The 18570-nt window shown below is 36.7% G+C and overlaps 1 protein-coding gene across 1 annotated transcript in view; it reads left to right on the top strand.

Annotated features, from left to right (window-relative positions):
• Nucleotides 1–18570, top strand: part of LOC103772596 (intron-binding protein aquarius-like) — a gene marked incomplete at both ends in the record, with an annotated part of 39689 nt that overhangs the window by 14546 nt on the left and 6573 nt on the right. Inside the window, 12 exon segments of the mRNA XM_008939931.1 lie at nt 1–106; nt 1068–1181; nt 1964–2067; nt 3373–3475; nt 4618–4738; nt 7287–7428; nt 8198–8376; nt 10442–10609; nt 10973–11142; nt 16031–16272; nt 17847–17993; nt 18529–18570. The exon segment at nt 18529–18570 is cut by the window's right edge and continues 28 nt beyond it. Of these exon segments, the coding sequence (XP_008938179.1) occupies nt 1–106; nt 1068–1181; nt 1964–2067; nt 3373–3475; nt 4618–4738; nt 7287–7428; nt 8198–8376; nt 10442–10609; nt 10973–11142; nt 16031–16272; nt 17847–17993; nt 18529–18570 (1638 nt within the window).

Raw genomic sequence — 18570 nt, 5'->3', positions numbered from 1 at the left:
TACACGACGTTGGTTTAATACAGTCTTGGATGACTCCCATCTTGTTGTTCACTGTTACCTGTCCAGTCTTGCTAAAAGAGAGAAAGAGGGTCATCTTTTCTGCCAGGTGAAGTACAACATTGTTGAAAATAGCTTTTTCATTCTGATGTGGCTCTGAATACTGCAAATGTTTTTTTTTTATATTTAAGACAGGCTGTTCTGATATATACAAACTACATCTTCATTTAAATCCTTCAGACAGTAGTTCTTTCTTCTCTGTACCTATGTGTATTACTGCTTTTACATTTCTGGCTCTGTTTTTTAACAGTTCTTAAAAGTACAACCTAGAAAACAGTGCAGCTTCTGACATGCTTTACCCCACCTATAGCAAAAGTTGTCATTGGTGCGTTCTTCTGCGCTTCATTTTGACCTGAGACTGTTCTGCAGAGCAGCCTATTTTCAATACTGCCCTTCAGTTTACTCAGTTATAGACAGTATGTTGTTTTTTTATGTCAGGATCTGAAGATCTGTCCCCTTTCCTGCATCTCAGCTGCTTTTCCTGCTGCTTGCTGTCCGCTGTCTCTGGTGTTTTTTCAATTTATCTTAGTGTGTCAGTATGATGGATGACAGCAGCATATCTGAATAAGTTTCTTCTTCTGAGTTAATCTCATTGAAAGGTAGGATGAATTCCAGAGCTGGCATTGGAGAAGGCAGGAGGGAGCAAGACCTCTCCATTCTGGTAGCAGCAAACCATAAGTTGTGTTCATTGTGTCAGTGAACCCCTGGCTAGGTAACTTTAATGCTTAATGCTAAGTTTCTGTTTAAAGTTCTAGTATGTAAAAGAAACTGCACTGGTTGTGTGCTGTGCTGTAATTTGTATGGATTGTGGATGAGAAACCTAAATAAAGTTAATTTGTGCATCAGCCAAGTATAAAATTTAGATACTACTCCTTAATCTATTTTTTCAAGAACTTTCAGGAGCTCTTTTTTGTACACAGTGTCTTGATTAGTCCTCTTAAATTGTGGGTTTGTTTGTGGTAGGGTATCTCCTATTGTTAATCTACTAATTTATATAAATGATGTCTCAGCTTTTAGATATGCTTAAATTCTACACTGGCTTTGAAATCAATGATCAGACTGGAAATGCTTTGACCGAGAATGAGATGACAACAATTCACTATGACAGAATTACTTCTTTACAGGTAGGCAGATGGCAAATTGCTTATGGGAGGGAAAGGATTTGGGTTTGTTGGTTAGTCTAATTTGCTTCCAGAGCAGACAAACCACTTATTTTTCCTGTTGAGTTGCAGGAATAGCTTTAACTTGACTTTCTATACCCTGTCAAAGACACTTAACACTTGAGTGTTACGTACGTGGCTATGACTAAATTGTACGCTCTAGCAGAACACCACCACTTTTGATTTGATATTGTTGAGGTGAACTGCTGCCAGTAAATCTGTTGAGAAGGGAAAATGAAGTGCTGTAGGAACTCAGTTCGCGATTTTGCAGTAGGTGGCACCATTTCCTCAAGAACAGTACACGCTTTGTAGCAGCAGTGGTACCTAAGAGGAAAAGTAATAATTCATATCGTGTAGTCATATAAAGATAGTTACAGTTCTTAGAATTTTTCCCATTGGTTTTAACAAAAAAAGTTCAAAGCAGCATGGCTAAACTAAACTTGTTCCTTGCTTTTCTTAGTTGTCTGCAAGGTTAAATGTCTGCTCCCTTATGTATTATTTTAATGACAGAACAAATGCTGATAGGATGGTATATAAAAACAATACTGTGTAGAAGAGCAGGAATAACAAATAGTGATAACTAAAACAGATTTCACCTGATATGTATTTGTATCGCGGTAGTGTTCACAGGGTGCTATGTGTTATGAGTCAGAAGAAGCTGGGCTTTTCTAGAAATACTTAAAATTGTTATGAAATAGTTTCATTAATATGCTTATATGCAGTTTTTGGGTGTGGGTCTCTTGTAGAGAGCAGCGTTTGCACATTTTCCGGAGTTGTATGACTTTGCACTCTCAAGCGTAGCTGCAGTAGATACTCGTGATTCACTGGTGAAATTATTTGGGCCTCTTAGGTAAGATATCAAAATGAAATTTAATATGAAATTGAAATTCTTTACTCTCAGTATGTTTTACTTTAACAGATTTCTAGCCTGCTTTCTTTCCAGCTTGTGTGACTTCTAAGGTCTTTCTGACTTGTGGTGCCTTTTCATCTGCTGAAGGCGGGAGACTGGGAGAGTTTGCCTACACTAGTAATGAAGTGCTAGAATACCAGTATAAGAAAAAAACCTTTATTTTCCTATTTTTTCTAATAAATGTGAGAAAGTACTAATTTTCTGGAAAACAGCTAACTGCTTACGGTAATTGTAGCAGTAATTAGCACACAGTAGTTAACCCCTAACTTTTTAAATGTAGCTTTTTTTTTTTTCCTCTGTTCTGTAAAAAAACTAAAGGAGGTATCTTAAAAGTATACCACTGTATTACTTGTACTGTATTGTAAATGCCATGATTAAAACAATCTGTTTTTTGACAGAGGCAACATGTGCTCTGTTTTGTTCTGCTTTCAGGTACATGTCTTGAAGCAATAAAGAATATTCAGACCTTGCTCATTTTATTGCAGCTGAGGGGTTCAGCTTAAACCTGTCACTCAACACACTTCACCCATGGAAGTGCTCTAGAGCACTTTGTAATAATTACAAAACTAAATATTTGAAATATCTTAAATGTATCTTAAAATGCTCTTCTATAGTTGTTGGTCTCTGATGGAATTAATAGTTGGAATTTTTTTTAGAATACCAGTATAAGAAAAAAACCTTTATTTTCCTATTTTTTCTAATAAATGTGAGAAAGTACTAATTTTCTGGAAAACAGCTAACTGCTTACGGTAATTGTAGCAGTAATTAGCACACAGTAGTTACCCCCTAACTTTTAAAATGTAGTTTTTTTTTTTTCCTCTGTTCTGTAAAAAAACTAAAGGAGGTATCTTAAAAGTATACCACTGTATTACTTGTACTGTATTGTAAATGCCATGATTAAAACAATCTGTTTTTTTGACAGAGGCAACATGTGCTCTGTTTTGTTCTGCTTTCAGGTACATGTCTTGAAGCAATAAAGAATATTCAGACCTTGCTCATTTTATTGCAGCTGAGGGGTTCAGCTTAAACCTGTCACTCAACACACTTCACCCATGGAAGTGCTCTAGAGCACTTTGTAATAATTACAAAACTAAATATTTGAAATATCTTAAATGTATCTTAAAATGCTCTTCTATAGTTGTTGGTCTCTGATGGAATTAATAGTTGGAATTTTTTTAAGTAAAAGTGCTCCTTTTCTCTGGTTTTGGCGTGACACAGTGTTTGTTCTTCCCTTCTGCTGCACAGCTCAGACACTCTGCACCGAGTGGCATCCTACCTCTGTCTGCTGCCGCCCCTTGCTGAGGGGGAGAGCTCCAGCTATGAAAAGGAGTTTCTACTGGAGTTGCTGGTAAAAGCATAATTAATATTGTTTGTATTTATTTTTTTTCAAACTCAACATGTGGCTAAATCCAGCAACTGCACTGTAATATAAAGTAGCTGGTTAGGACCTTTTGCTGAAGCACTTGGCAACCACAGCAGTGTTAGAGCAGTAAATGGCATGCTAAAATGGGGGTTAAAACCATGTAAATTAAGTATTTGAAAATGTTTATTTATAAATGTAGCTTCCCTGAGAAACTAGCGTTTGTGTTTGGTGAAATTGTAAAGGTCAGTAAGCAGAGTCTTAGCAGAAGTTTGAGTTCTGAAAAGTTCTTGCTTTTTATGTAGTAACCTGTTTGTCACCTTTAAAAACAAAATATCTGCTGAAGTAAATCTAGATATACAGTTCCTCAAGCCCATTTGAAATACAGTTTGGTGTATGTAATGCTTTTTTTGCATATTCAGTGTTATATATATACAGTGTTATATATATAAATATATATAAAACATATGTAGGAAAAAATATATGTATAACACTGTGTATATATACAGTATATTGCTGTAGGCTTCTAATCTGATACCAGAATGGCTCTTTTAAAAAAATCTTTTCCTTAGGCTTATTTTGTGGTTGTTGATTTCTTTAGAAATTGTTCATGGGATTTCCAAAGGTTTAGATGGTGGTAATATGATGCTTATGGATACTATGGAGAGATATTTGTTCAGGTGACATATTGTAGTATTGGATAGACTTTTTTTTCCCCAAATTGGGAATTAAGACTAGCTGTTGCCAAATGGGCAGTGTTAGTTAGGTATTGACTGTATCTTTAATGAAAAGCAAAACGCATTTTAAGCTGAATCTCTGCTAAGCTTTGACTGAGTGTTTTCAGTTCTGTTGTGCCATTTTTGATCTGCTGAGTAGCCGTGTGATTGACTCAAGTACTATGACAGACAGCCGGACTATTGGTTAGTATGACGGATCGCCAAACATTTAGTTATATTTAATGAAAAAACCAAAACAAACAAAACCAAAATAAAAAACCACCAAAACTTACTAGAAGTGAGGAGAAAAAAAAAATAGCAAGTGACCACCATGAGTCTCATGAATTGATGCGTGTTTCAAAAATACTTTTGTTTTTTTACTTACAGAGGTTTTCAAATGCATCCTTTCTTTAGGTATCCCGTCACGAGCGACGAATATCTCAAATTCAGCAGCTCAACCAGATGCCTCTTTATCCCACAGAGAAGATTATTTGGGATGAAAATATTGTGCCAACTGAATACTATTCTGGAGAAGGTATGATTAGTAGTTCAGTAAATGCTGAAGTACTTGGTGCAAAAAAAAAAGCAGTTTTGATATCTATGTTCATTCTGTCTTCAGAATTTATATGCAGTAGTAGTTTGGGATCTTCCAGTATCTTAGTGTAAGGTCAGCTTTTTTTGAGCTGTGAATGAGGAACTCTGAGATGAAATTGTTAGCAGTATTATAGTGGATTTAAAGAAAAATCCAAAGGTCTGTGTTTACACAAAGACATTTAATTACTGACAATTTAATTGGTGGTGTGCCACCAGCTGCGGTGGCACAACCTTATAGTAACAGATAGTTACTATAAGGTGAAACAGGTTGTAAACGTGCAGCAGAAAAGCATTTGTCTGTGTTTTGCTCCTAAGTATGTTCAAGAAAACTTTCTAAACATTTTAAAAATAAAAAGGGTGTTAATGGGAGAAAGTTAACAGCAATTATCTTACTCTTTTATGTCAGGGTAGAAGTGTACACATAGCCACTGGAAGGCTGTGTATGCTCTCTGAGCTCAGAACCTAGTGTTCTTGCTCAATGTGCTCATGATCAAGGAAGCAACCTGCAGATATTGCAAACAAGGAACTGTGTAATTTCAAGCATTGCAATAAACAGCACATGTACTTTTTTGTCTGGCTACTTGAGAAACCTGTTGTGTTAGTATGGAACTTGGGAGTTTTCAATAGGAATGTGGAAATTTTAATTTGGAACACAAATTCTGAACAATAACATATATCTTCAAATACTAGTACAGAGTGCATATGGTTTGAGCAGTGAGTATTCCATACCTTCTTCCATAAACCTTTAGTTAGCTGCTTCAGATAAATCAGGTTTTTTTGATAAATTCTCTGAAAAAGTATTACTGAGAAGGAGATTCTTGAAATTTGACCCCTTTGGGTAGGCAGAGTTATAGGCAACAAAGGATCTTTTTCAAAATGGCTATGATACAAACGCCATCCAGAGGTTTGCCTTAGAAGAGATAAAGTATTTCTGTTTAGTATGATGAGGTTTATCCTTTAAAACTAACTATAAAAGAACAAAAAATACACCAAAGCCCCCAAAACAAATCAAAAAACAAACCAGCAAACACAGTGATTGCTGTAATTTATAGGAAATTAGTATGTAAACAGAGGTGGATGGTTTTTGATTGTGTTGCCTTTTTTTTTTTTTTTTTTTCTTTCCAAGTGAACAATACAAATTGTTTTAGTGGTCTGCAGTATTCAAGTTCTTAAATACAAGTCAGGGTAGTTCTACTGTCATTCAGACCGTATTGGAAGGCTGACTTTGCAATACTTAACTTGTTTCCACACTGTCTGTTATATTTGGCTAATAAACCACAAAATAATTAATCACAGTATATGTGTTATTGCAGAGTGGGGGGAGAGCAGCTTGTCGTGCCTGTGGTCTTGGGGGTGGTTTTGTATTCTTAAAAACAGCTGTAATTCTCTTCATCTAAAATGTAAATAAGATAAATTTAGCCCAAGGAAGTTAAGAGTATTGTTTCTATTTTCTCTTTAAAAATGAGGGAAAAAGAATAAATAAATTCTGATAAATGCTGAGGAGCCTTAAAGAGGTGTTGCTTCAGGCCCTGCCCTTGGTGTATGGAAGTAGTTTACAAGATGGGGTTTGTTACTTGGTGTTGGGAAATGTGTTAAAGTGTTTTATCACCTGAGAGTTTCTAGAATAGAAGTTACTGTGTTCTCCTGCCTTTCGTCGCCACTGTGATATGTCACTGAATGTGAAAGTTAATGTGTAGTATATATACCACTGAACGGTTTCCAGGGTCATACAGCAAGTTACAAAAGCCTGATGCTTTCACAGGTCTTAAGCATAGGTGTCAAACCTATGGAACATTAGCAACGTTAAATTAATAACATGCAATAATTTTTATTGTGGAAAAGTTACATCTAAGACTACGCTAAAGTTATTCAAACTTTAGGATCTGTATAGGTGTTTAATTAGGTCTCATCTTCCCATGCTTTTCATTCGCATTAAAAAAAGTAAATCTATGATCAGTAACAAACTTTTGAGGAGAGTTGTGTATTAAAGCTTGATTTCTTGGATTAACATTTTTTTGTGGCTTCTAGTAAACATGAAGGACTGGAATTGTGTATTGGTTGGATAATGCATAGATTTTATTTCATTATCCTTTATGTTAATTAGCCTTTTTCGTCTTTATTTAATGCTGACTTACTTGTTGCACTCCCGAAGTACCATCAGTTTACCCTGCATTTGATTTTTATAAAATCAGTTTTGTTGTAGTCTGAACACAGGGAAGGAGTTGGTTTTGAAGTAGTTCACTGTATTACTACCAGAAGGATGAAAATTCCCTTAATCTTGTGTGGGTTCATTTTGAGAAAGCCTGAAAAATGTGTGTCTTTTAGTGGTGTATATTTATAAAAGGAGTACTTAGAATCTCCCAGGATAACTACTATGGCAATTATAGAGTAACGTCTATATGTATTTATGAATTTGTAGAACCAGTTTATTAATTAATCTTTTTGTTTATCCCTCAAATACCTTTTCCCTTCCACCCTTACCCCCTTAGGCTGTCTTGCACTTCCCAAATTGAATCTACAGTTTCTGACTCTTCATGATTACCTGCTGAGGAACTTCAATCTTTTCCGCTTAGAGTCCACCTACGAGATCAGACAGGACATCGAAGATAGTGTCAGTAGGATGAAACCATGGTAATGTTTATTAACTCATGCAAGTCAGTTAGTTCAGTTAGAGAATGAATAACTGGTATTGTGTGTATACTAAATGCACAGTAGCAAATGTATTTTAATTTATTACGTAGATAATATCTTTTATATTAACTTTTTTTCCGTAAGGTGTTGCCATCCTGCAGAATGATTCTGTAAGGATTTGTTGATATGTATCCCTGTAGATCTCGTAAGACAGCATGTTGGTTGGTAACAACCAACTTTTGTTGTCTTAAGACTAATGAGTTTTTCAAAAGTACTGAGCCTTGGTAACATTAAAAAATCTGGAAACTTACTGCCGACTCTTCTGGCTTATGAGAGGTGCCACTGAATATTCTTGAATTTGCCATCTGCCACATTTTCATCCTCTTCAGATTTGAAAGGATCATTTGGATCATTTGGTGTGATATCTCTTATACTCAGTATTTGCTTTTTGTTATCTTCCCTTTTTCTTCTCTCTGTGAGCTTGTTTTTGGGTTTTTTTACTAATTTTTTTTTAAAATGCCAGCATAAGCTGTGTTTGTTTCTGGAAATATAAGAATAAGTCAGTTCCTCTGATGCTTTAATTCTAAAATGCAGGATTATGTGGAGTACTTAAGTAGCATGTAAAATTAAGACTTTACTGTTGTCTTAGAGCTGACTGTGAGGTGAATTGTTTCACAGTTTAAAAATTAAAGAACAACCTGTTATCTGATAATGACTAACAAAACTTTTGTGATTTTTGTTTGCTTTTTTTGTTTTGATTTTGTTTTAGGTTATCAGAATATGGAGGTGTGGTGTTTGGTGGATGGGCTAGGATGGCACAACCTATTGTCTCTTTCACGGTGGTAGAGGTGGCAAAGCCCAATATTGGTGAAAACTGGCCCATGCGAGTACGAGCAGATGTTACAATTAATTTGAATGTCCGAGATAACATCAAAGATGAGTGGGAAGGTACTTATGTTCTTTGAAATAAGGTGCTCAGAATAAGTGTTCATCAAAATGCACTATGATATAATCTTACTTGTAAGAAAGGGGATTTTTATCTGAAATATGGATTTGCCAATCTTAATACACTGCTTACAAGTCAGTTACTCGAATTCCAAGACTAAGAAGATGATACTTTCCTAAAATAACTGAAATTAAAGTATTCACATGTCTGTTGGGAACAGAATGTTTAATGTTTCAGACTGATGTCATTCAGATTGTAACTGTAATATTCTACCCTTTATAGGAAATGTGGAAAAGTAACTTAACATTTTAAATTAACATAGAATCATAGAATGTCTGGGCTGGAAGGGACCTCCAAAGGTCATCTAGTCCAACCCCCTGCCATAACCAGGGACACCTCAAACTAGATCATGCTACTCAGAGCCTCATCCCACCTGATCTTGAATGTACCTAGGGATAGGGCCTCCACCACGTGTCTGGGCAACCTATTCCAGTGGTCTGTCACCCTCATATTGAAGAACCTTTTCCTAATATCTAACCTTTCTAGCTTAAAGCCATTACCCCTCATTCTGTCACTACAAACCCTTGTGAATATGCATGCTAATAAAGTCATATGGGAAAAGTATTGGGGAATGTGATATCTGTCTTATGTAGAAGTGGAGAGGACAGATTTTTATTTAACTCAAACCTGTGCATTTCAGTCATTTTCAGTACGTATGAATGTTGTTAGGAAGTGCTGACTGTACCAAATACTGCTTCTTATAAGTATCCACAGGCAACACTTTTGCATGGGGAGTTGAACTTCAGTCCACTGTTGTTTGCAAGTGGCATAGAAGCATGTACTTGGATTAGTGAATGTCACTATTCTCTTTTGTTAGAGAAACATCTTAAATGTGCTCGAGCTGCATGGTGTGATTCACAGGTCATGTAGCACAAATGCTAAAGCTGGAGCATGTGATAAAGAGGCAGGTAGAAATTTGGGAATGTAGGTTTCTGTTAAAATAGAAAAGCTAGGAGTATGGCAGCAGACTTCACTGTACTGAAAGTAGCTATGTAGGGTGCACCTAGCTTCTTAAATATTACAACAGGCTCTGATTTTAAAAACAGTGATGCTTTAAATTAATCAAAACTGAAGTGAAGAAGTTAGGAGTTGTTGCCTGACATAAGAGTCTCAATGAAACTACTTTAGGTTGGATAATATCCAATACATAATGAGGAATGATTTGTCTTGTATGAAGAATAAAGTGTGTGTTTACTAAACTTTGAAGGTGTCCTAGATCTGTGAGGATCTGTAGGTACAGTGGAGAAAGGATTAGTATTAAAAATTAAATATGAACTGGAGAAACTGCATTTTAAAGCAAGAATGTCATTCAACAGGGATGAATATTAATGTATTAAACTTGTGAAGTGACTTTTTCTTGCTTAAGTGAGTGTTGGGGGAATCACTTGTTAGGCAGTAACAATGCAGAATGAAAAGAGTCCAAAGTCATCACTGCTCAGAAGCAAGTGTAACTTCCATAACAACATGCTGCTGCTGAGGGAAAAGGGCAATGCTCAACCAAGTGCTATTGGGATTTTATGAACTGGAATGTAGCATGGAAAACAAGTTGGTTGAGTGACCTTTTACCCTACTAAGTAGATAACTAACGTTAGGATTTTGTGCCCAGTTCTAGGCACTGCGGTTAAAGTGTTGTAGAAGAAAAAATAATTGGAGGTTAGTCAAGAAGAAAGCAATGAGAATAAGAGATTAGTGACACACTGCTTTGGAGATAAGACTGAAAATATTAGTCTTGAAATAAATGTTTGTTGTCAGGGGAAAAATCAATTTCTCCTCTTCAGACTGAAAGTCATAGCAGATATTAGTGTGCAGGAGTAGTCAATAAGATGACAATATCCTGTAGTTCTGTATCCTCTAGGTTAAAGCCATATTTTGAGGTGGCACATTATTCTCTAAAGAGGCGGGATTTTATTTAGGAGAGATTTTTGTGTGTTCCGTATTGTGTACATTGAGGAGCGGAAGAGGAGAATGGCTTTCAGTCAAATCACTGAGTGTTTCTTTTGGAGTTAGGTCTGCGCAAACATGATGTCTGCTTTTTGGTTACGGTGCGTCCCATGCAGCCTTACGGCACCAAGTTTGACCGACGGCGACCCTTTGTTGAGCAAACTGGCCTGGTGTATGTCAGAGGCTGTGAAATCCAGGGCATGTTGGATGAGAAAGGACGTGTTATTGAGGAAGGTATGGATAGACCAAAACTACTTTTTTTTTTTCATACCCTAATCATTCATTTACTTCTCTTTTGAGCAATGCTCATTGAATTTGGTACCTGCTTGAAAAAAACAAACTAATTCCATAAGCAGCCTGAGAAAAGTTAACTAGCTTCCTCTGGTAAAATCTGATGTAAATAGATTAATTAAATAAATCCAGTGCACTTTGGTTTTAGGAATAGAATAGTTTATATTCATTACTACTATGAAATTACTTTCATCATTTGAATTCATATAACTTTCACTTCAGGAACGATTATGGATCATTTATTTGAATGACAATATGCTTATAGCACTACTTCAATTTCTAATCTTACTGTTCCATTGTGGGCAGGACCCGAACCCAAACCAAGACTAAAAGGTGACTGCAGAACGTACAGAGTATTTCTGGACCCAAACCAGTATCAACAAGACATGACCAATACAATCCAAAATGGAGCAGAAGATGTTTATGAGACATTTAATATAATAATGAGAAGAAAACCAAAAGAAAACAATTTCAAGGTAAGGTGCTTGCTCATTGCCTTCTAGGATAACAGTTTGTCTGAATAGGCCAGCAGTACTGAGACGTGTTAATTTTAGATTCATGTAGTCAGGCTTTTTAGGTGGTATTGGATCACTTCAGGAGCATGTCAGCTGGTGGTAACTTCCGCCTGCAGGTAAGTGGTGAAGTAACTGAAAATCAAAACACTCCTACTTCGCTTGAGTATGTAATAAAATATTAGTTTATAATTTCATTCTTTTAACAGGTAGTCTACAGATAAATTTTATTTGGGTTAAGGTAGTATGTGGAACACCCTCTTGATGAAATAGTGGACTGTAGGAAAAGGAGAAGTAACTACTTGAAAGGTGAAAATCAGAGAAACTTCTTAGCTTTTCAGAGCATCACTGGATCTGATTTTTTTTTTATTGTGCTTTGGAGGGTGTCAGATGAGGTTTTTTAGCACTGATGTATTTGATAGTCCTTATGGAGGTTGCATGCGAACAGAAGCTTTGTAGATTGAATGGTGCTTCTTTTTCTGCCCTAACAGTTTTTGGACTAGGAACATGCAAGTTCTTAGCATTTTAATTCCTTGGGTTTTCATTGTCAGGAGAGCATCCAAGGAGTTTGGTCAGAGTTCAAAATAAACCTGTTGCTGATGCATCATGATACTGTATATTGACTATAAGCAAAATTAAAATTATGCACACAACTTCAATTGTTTTGCATATAAATAAAGCAGATGTGATTTTTCAGGAAGCTTATCAACAGTTGAGCTTTCTTTACCATCTCTTAAAGCAAGAAGAGGAAAGTTTTCCAGCAAAATTGAAATCTCTATTTAGAGTTTCTAACATAAATTTAACTTTGACCAAGTGGTCTGTGTTGCCAATAGTAAACGTTTTTGATTGGGTAGAATAATTACAGTCATAGAATCTTTTAGGTTGCAAGGCATTCCTGGAGATCACCTAGTCCAAGCCCTCTGCTCAAGCAGAGTCTCCTGCAGCAGGGGACCATGGACCATGCCTAGTTGGATTTTGAGTGCTAAGAATTCAGAATCCAGAAGTTCTCTGGGCAACCTCTTCTAGTGTGGAGTTGTCTTCACAGTAAAAAAATAGAAGTATTTGCTTGTGTTCAAATTAAATTTATTGTGTTTTAATTTATGTCCATTGATTCTTGTCCTGTCACTGAACACTGCTGAGAAGAGCCTGGCTTCTTCATCTCCATTTTCTCCTGCTGGATATTCATCACATAGATATGATACTCCCTAAACTGTCTTTTCCAGGCTGAACAGTCCCAGCTGTTATGGCCATCCTCATGTAAATATTTCTCCAGTCCCTTGATTGTCTCTGGCCCGGCACTGGACTCACTACAATAACTCCATGTCCCTTTTTTTCCTGAGGAGCCCAGAACCAAACACAGTGGTCCAGATTCAGGGATAGTATGTGATTCAGAGGGACCTGGAGAAACTCAAGAAGTGGGCCCATGTGAACTTCAGGAGGTTCAACAAGGCCAAGTGCAAAGTCCTGCACCTTGGTCCAGGCAACCCCTGGTATCAAAACAGGTTGGGGGATGAAGGGATTGCGTGAGAGAAGCCTTGCAGAGAAGGATGTGGGGATAATGGTGGATGAAAAGCTGGACATGAGCTGGTAACGTGCACTCACAGCCTGGAAAGCTAATTGCATCCTAGGATGCATCAAGAGAAACTAGGTCAGCAGGTTAAGGGAGGTGATTCTACACCTTTGTTCTGCTCTGATGAGACCACACCTGGAGTACTGTGTCTAACTCTGGAGTCAAAGCACAGGAAAGGCATGGACCTGTTGGAGTGGGTCCAGAGGAGGTCACAAGAATTATCGGAGGGCTGGAACACCTCTCCTGTGAGGAAAGGCTGAGAGAGATGGGGTTATTCAGCCTGAAGAAGAGAAGACTCTGGGGAGACCTTTTTGTGGCCTTTCAATATTTGAGGAGTACTTATAAGAAAGGTAGTGACAGACTTTTTAGTAGGGCCTTTTTAGGTTCCTTTCCAGCCCAAGCCATTCTATGATTCAGGCTTAACAGTGCTGAGCAGAAAGGAAGGAGCACCCCCTTCACTTGCTGGCAACTTCTTCATACATACTGTTGGCCTTTGCTGTGAGGGTTCATAGTTTTGTATATGTGAAAATATTTATTGTATGCATGCTCTGTTTCTTTGCTGTTAGATCATTTAGGCCTTTGAATCTCTAATGTTCTTTGAGGTTTGCATTATAAAATTGCAGGATGAACAAAAACCTGCCTTTCTTTTGGTGCCTTGAAATCACGCATTGCATAATTGAAGTGATTTTCGTTTTAAAGGATTCTGCAGCAAGTTCTGTGCAGATGGATAAAGAGGGTGGCAGGAAGACTTTAATTTTTTTCTTTTCTGCATATGGAAAGATACCCCTGGTGTGGCACAGGAGCTTGAGGTCTGCACGGAGCATTCTGGTGCCATCCAGCAGTGGAGTGGTATACTGGAAATAGTTAATAGAGAGGCCTTTATAACTCCATATTAAAAAAGCAAACAACAAACAAACAAAGCCCCACAAAACAGAACAAACTGAAACAAAACAATCAGTTCTGTTTTGGTTTTTGGTTAGTATTGTGTGCTTGTGGCAGGTTCATTTTACACTGTAAGCACAACTGCTCTCTGCCAAAGCCTGTTGGTATGCCAGCGTTATAGACATGTTTTTTATTTGCATATGTATGCATTTTGGTGTAGTCAGAAGGAAAGTGCTGCAATGAATACTCAAGTTTGCTCAGAATTGCTGTTAGATATGAGTGTAGGTTTCAAATTTGTACTGTGCTTGCAGCTAATTTAAAGGTAAATCACAGTGCAAAGCATTCTGTGCTGGTTTTTAAATGTCTCATGCATTTATTTGTCAAGATAAACTAAGATGCTTCCAGATCTATAGCATCACTTCCACTTTGGGTGCAAGCATTCCATGTCATTTGTAAACCTTTCCGTCTTCAACTGCATAAAAGAAAACAAGGTATCACTGTGCTTAGTGTTGATAATGTATTGAGCAGATGGAAGGTAGCTTGAAGTTTTAAGCTGAGCTGGTAGTAGAGAATACAGGAACTCTTGTGCAGTCTTAGTAAATTAAACAGATGGGATAGCAGTGGAAGTGGGAATACAATGTGTTTGCTGGAGGTGACACCACCGTGTCACGACAATTGGTCAGCAGTGCTAGTTCTTACAAGAACTTATCTTACTTGTTTTACATATATTGAAGTTGCTTTGGAAAAGGTGATGCAAAATTTTTGTGATGTAAAACCAGCACATTAGCTGTTGGAGACATATTTCTTAAATTATCCTCTGATAAATTGAGCATCTAAGTTTAGACATACTACCTGGAGAAGTCACATTTTCCAATTTATTTGTGCTTTCCTTAGTGCAGATGTATTATGCCATGATTAATAGACATTCAAGCCAGGAACACTTGTTTTATAATTGTAACATATAAATATCCTTAGTTAATATAGGACTCATCCATCAGTATATCTTGGCCTTTCAAGGAATTGCAGGACATTTAGGCTTCAGAAGTTGAGTGCAGGACCTCTCTGGTCCTGCAGGCCACATGCTAAAACGTTTGTAAGACCAGGAGCAAGAAGAAATACACTCTGTCCCTTGGAGAACCAAAGGGAGAGAAGGTTTCTGGAGTGGTTTGTAGGCATCAGGTAAGATTCTTTGAGCTGTACCCTTTATTATAAAATGGGGTAGAGCTTGAGAGTCTACTTTGTGTCACAGTGATGTTTGATGCCAGCTCTATTATCCCATGCAGGTTCATCTCTTCCAACAGCTGGAAATTTCATTATCTAGAGGTTCCTGTACAAGGACAGACCTGCTATGACATGTTTCCTTTCTATGAGAAATCAATTTGAAATGGTAGGAGTAATTCTGCTGGTAGACAATCGGGCAACCATTTTAGATAAGGAAAGGATGGAGCGTGTCAATTAACATCAGTCTTCTATTTTATAGTGCTAAGTTGCCAACTTTACAGGACTGTCACAGAATTCACAGCATGGTTGAGATTGGAAGGAAAAAAATCCCAGATTTACAGAATGTTTGAGGTTGAAGGGACCTCTGGAGACAATCCAGTCCAAGACTGTTTAAAGTAGAGTTAACTAGAGGAAGTTGCTTGAGATCTTGTAACTTTGTAGAGTTGGAATTTAATATCTCCAGTGATGGAGACTGCATAAACTGTCTAGATGACCTGTTCCAGTGCTCAGTTACCCGTACAGTAAAAACGTTTTTCATGTTTTTAAGTGGAACTTCCTGTATCTCAATTTATACCATCAGAATAAAATTTCATACTTTGTTTTGTCTGACTTTTCTTTATGAGATTGGCATTTGATGTGGATGGCTGATACATTGTTTGTCATCTGTTTGTGTGTGTGTTTAATGGTATGGTAAGTTGAAGGATCTGGAAATGAGTGCAGGTTTCATATCCTGTGCTGCTTTGGCTGAAGAGCAGATACATGATGTCTGAATACCAAGTTTCAAATAGAAGAGCAAGCTTTCTGAGGGAAACTTAGATGAATTGACAGGGTTGAAAGAAAAACCATAAGCTTATTTTATACCTTCGTGGCACTCTGCATTGCCCTCCCCTCACTTGCTCCTCACCCAAAGCATTCTGAAATGAAAACTTGGCTAATGATTGTAGTCCTCTTTACTAGCTCTTTACTAACAAGATAATTTAAGAATTATACGGTTTGATACTGTTGTTCTGTTGCCTATATACACTGTATATATACTGCCTCAATCTATACAGCTGTCAGTTAGAGACTGTTGTATGCTAGCAACCAAGAATAGACCTGATTAGTCCTCAGTGTGTCATGTTTTCTTGGTAAGAAGTTGAATCCCTCCAATAATATTTTTTCTATTTTCCTAATTGACAGGCCGTTCTGGAGACTATTAGGAATTTGATGAACACAGATTGTGTGGTTCCTGATTGGCTGCATGACATCATTCTTGGATATGGAGACCCAAGTAGTGCACACTATTCTAAAATGCCAAATCAGATCGCAACTCTGGATTTTAATGACACTTTCCTGTCCATTGATCACTTAAAAGCTAGCTTTCCTGGATACAATATTAAAGTGACTGTTGACAATCCAGTTCTGCAAATACCCCCCTTCAGGTGATCTCAGAATTTCAAGTACTCCTGGTTTTGTATTCTTGCTGAAGTGCTTTGTCAGGTGGAGTTGAGTTCAGTGGTTGAAGGCAGGTGCTCTTTCTTTTGAGAACAGGTGTTAATATTAGGATTTAGATAGTCATATAACAGAGTTAACTGTACTGCAGTTAGGCTCAGCTTTGCTCTACACTGTACAAAAATGCATCAGAACATTTCTTGTTGATCAGCTTATTAAATATATGGGAAAAACAACAGTATGAGATAGAATCAAGACACACGATATTCACTTCTGCATCATGGGTTTTGGCCTGCTGAAGTTCAACCTAAAGATTTTTAATTACATAGTTTTCTTACATGTCTCATTAAAGCAAGCTAAGAAGAGCGACTTTTAACATCAGTTAAAATCTGAGCTTTTTGAAATACCAATCAAAATAGAAGAATTAAGTCTGAAATCCCCTATTGCTTATTTTAATTTAGAAATAATTTCTGAAATAGGATGTCTGCCTTTCTGACTGCTAAATGAGGACATGTTTTATTTCAGTGTTGCTGCTGTCCAGCATAATTTAGACCTCATGGTTCTGTCCTCTTTGTACTTTGGCAACTGAGTTTCACAGTGCACAGTGTTGGAGAATATTTTCTTCAGCTGAACAGAAGAAACTATCTGTTCTGTTACAAGTTAATGGGAATTGAAGTACATTTTCTTTTTAAGAAATAGATTTGACTGGGGAGGGAAAAGATGGCTTTCCCCTGCACCAGTCAGTCTTTATCGTGGCTAAATTAAATCTCGAAAAGTAGGGAGATAATATTTTTTTTGAACAATGCATGTAGAATATGTGTGGAGAAGGCACTAACAGTATATAATGATATAAAAATAGTCAGAAAGTATCAAGACAAGATACCATGCACAGTTTCCCTCAATGAACTGTGTTCGTTTTCAGTACATAGATTAAACTACAGATACTCTTCTTCATGAAGAGCTGTTGCTCTTCCTACTACTGCATTTGTTCTGTGAAGAGACTAAGAGATTATTCTTATTAAAGATGTCTACATTGTTATTTCAAGTTAGTTGTATAGCCACTGGAATTCCTTCACTGTGAATAAAGAGATAAATTGAAATAGGCTAAATAGGATAAAAGACTTCATTATTTGGAGCAGTTTAGAACATTGCGGTATCTTGTATTTTTTAAAAAGTGTACATCAGTTCTAGAACAAAATCAACTTGTTACTGCTGAACAGAGGGTGCTGGTGGATGTCTGTTATAACTTCTGTCCCTTCCATTTTCATTTATGAACTGTTTGCCTTCAGTGTTTTCTAGCTGGCTCTCAGAATTGCTCCTGGTTTTTCAAGCTGTGCAAAGAGCACTTTTGACATACTTTTTGTCAAATATGCTCTCTTAAAATTGACATCATCAATTTATTTGTCTTTTCCTTATCCTCATTAATACTTTGTAATTTACAACTCATTTCTCTATTGTGTGAAAGTTTGTCTTAGTGGTGACAGAAAAGAATCTTTCTGTATAAACTTCTAAGGCAGGCTGGTATCATAGTGAACATGTTCAAGGGTTAAATTGTGTGTTACAGGATAACCTTCCCAATAAAGGGAGGCAAAGGAAAGAAAAGAAAAGAAGAGGATGGAAATGAAAAAAATCCTGAAGAAGCTAAAACACTGATTGTAGAGCCTCATGTCATTCCAAACAGGGGACCATATCCATATAATCAACCAAAACGGTAATAAATGCTTGAGAACTTCTTTACAAATGGTAATGCATGCAGACCAGCTTGTTTTCAGAAATACTTAAAAAACAACATTGTTGATTATAAATGGAATGTCATTTTGATTTTCTTACCAAAAGAAGATTTGAATATGAGACTGTTTTGGTTTGTATTTAAATCAAACTGTTCTGTTATCTCTTCTCTGTTAAAAAATTCCCTTGAAGAAAAATTAGAAATACTTTCTTTCAGTATGGTGTCCAGATGTGGAACATGAGGAGAATCTTCCCTGAATTACCTTATAGCATTCTCAGTAAATAATAACTGAAGACAGACAATCTTTGTTATGTGGACAATGTGATTTACTGCCTTGGTTGGAAATTGCAAGATTGTTATGAAAATAGTTGTAATGTTAGTTTTAATTTATATAAAAATTTGCAGAGAAGAAACATGTGGCCAGTTAATTTAAATCTAACTTGTTAAAACAATTGCTGTTATCAAAACTGTTGGCAAAATCTGTGAATTCTCTGATAACTGTTTTGCTTTGCTACAGGAACACTATTCAATTTACCCATACTCAGATTGAAGCTATACG

This window comes from Merops nubicus, unplaced genomic scaffold, assembly GCF_000691845.1.
Source record: "Merops nubicus isolate BGI_N331 unplaced genomic scaffold, ASM69184v1 scaffold4585, whole genome shotgun sequence".
NCBI lineage: Eukaryota > Metazoa > Chordata > Aves > Coraciiformes > Meropidae > Merops > Merops nubicus.
The sequence above is the reverse complement of the archived record's forward strand: the minus strand, read 5'-3'. Positions and strand labels throughout refer to the sequence as shown.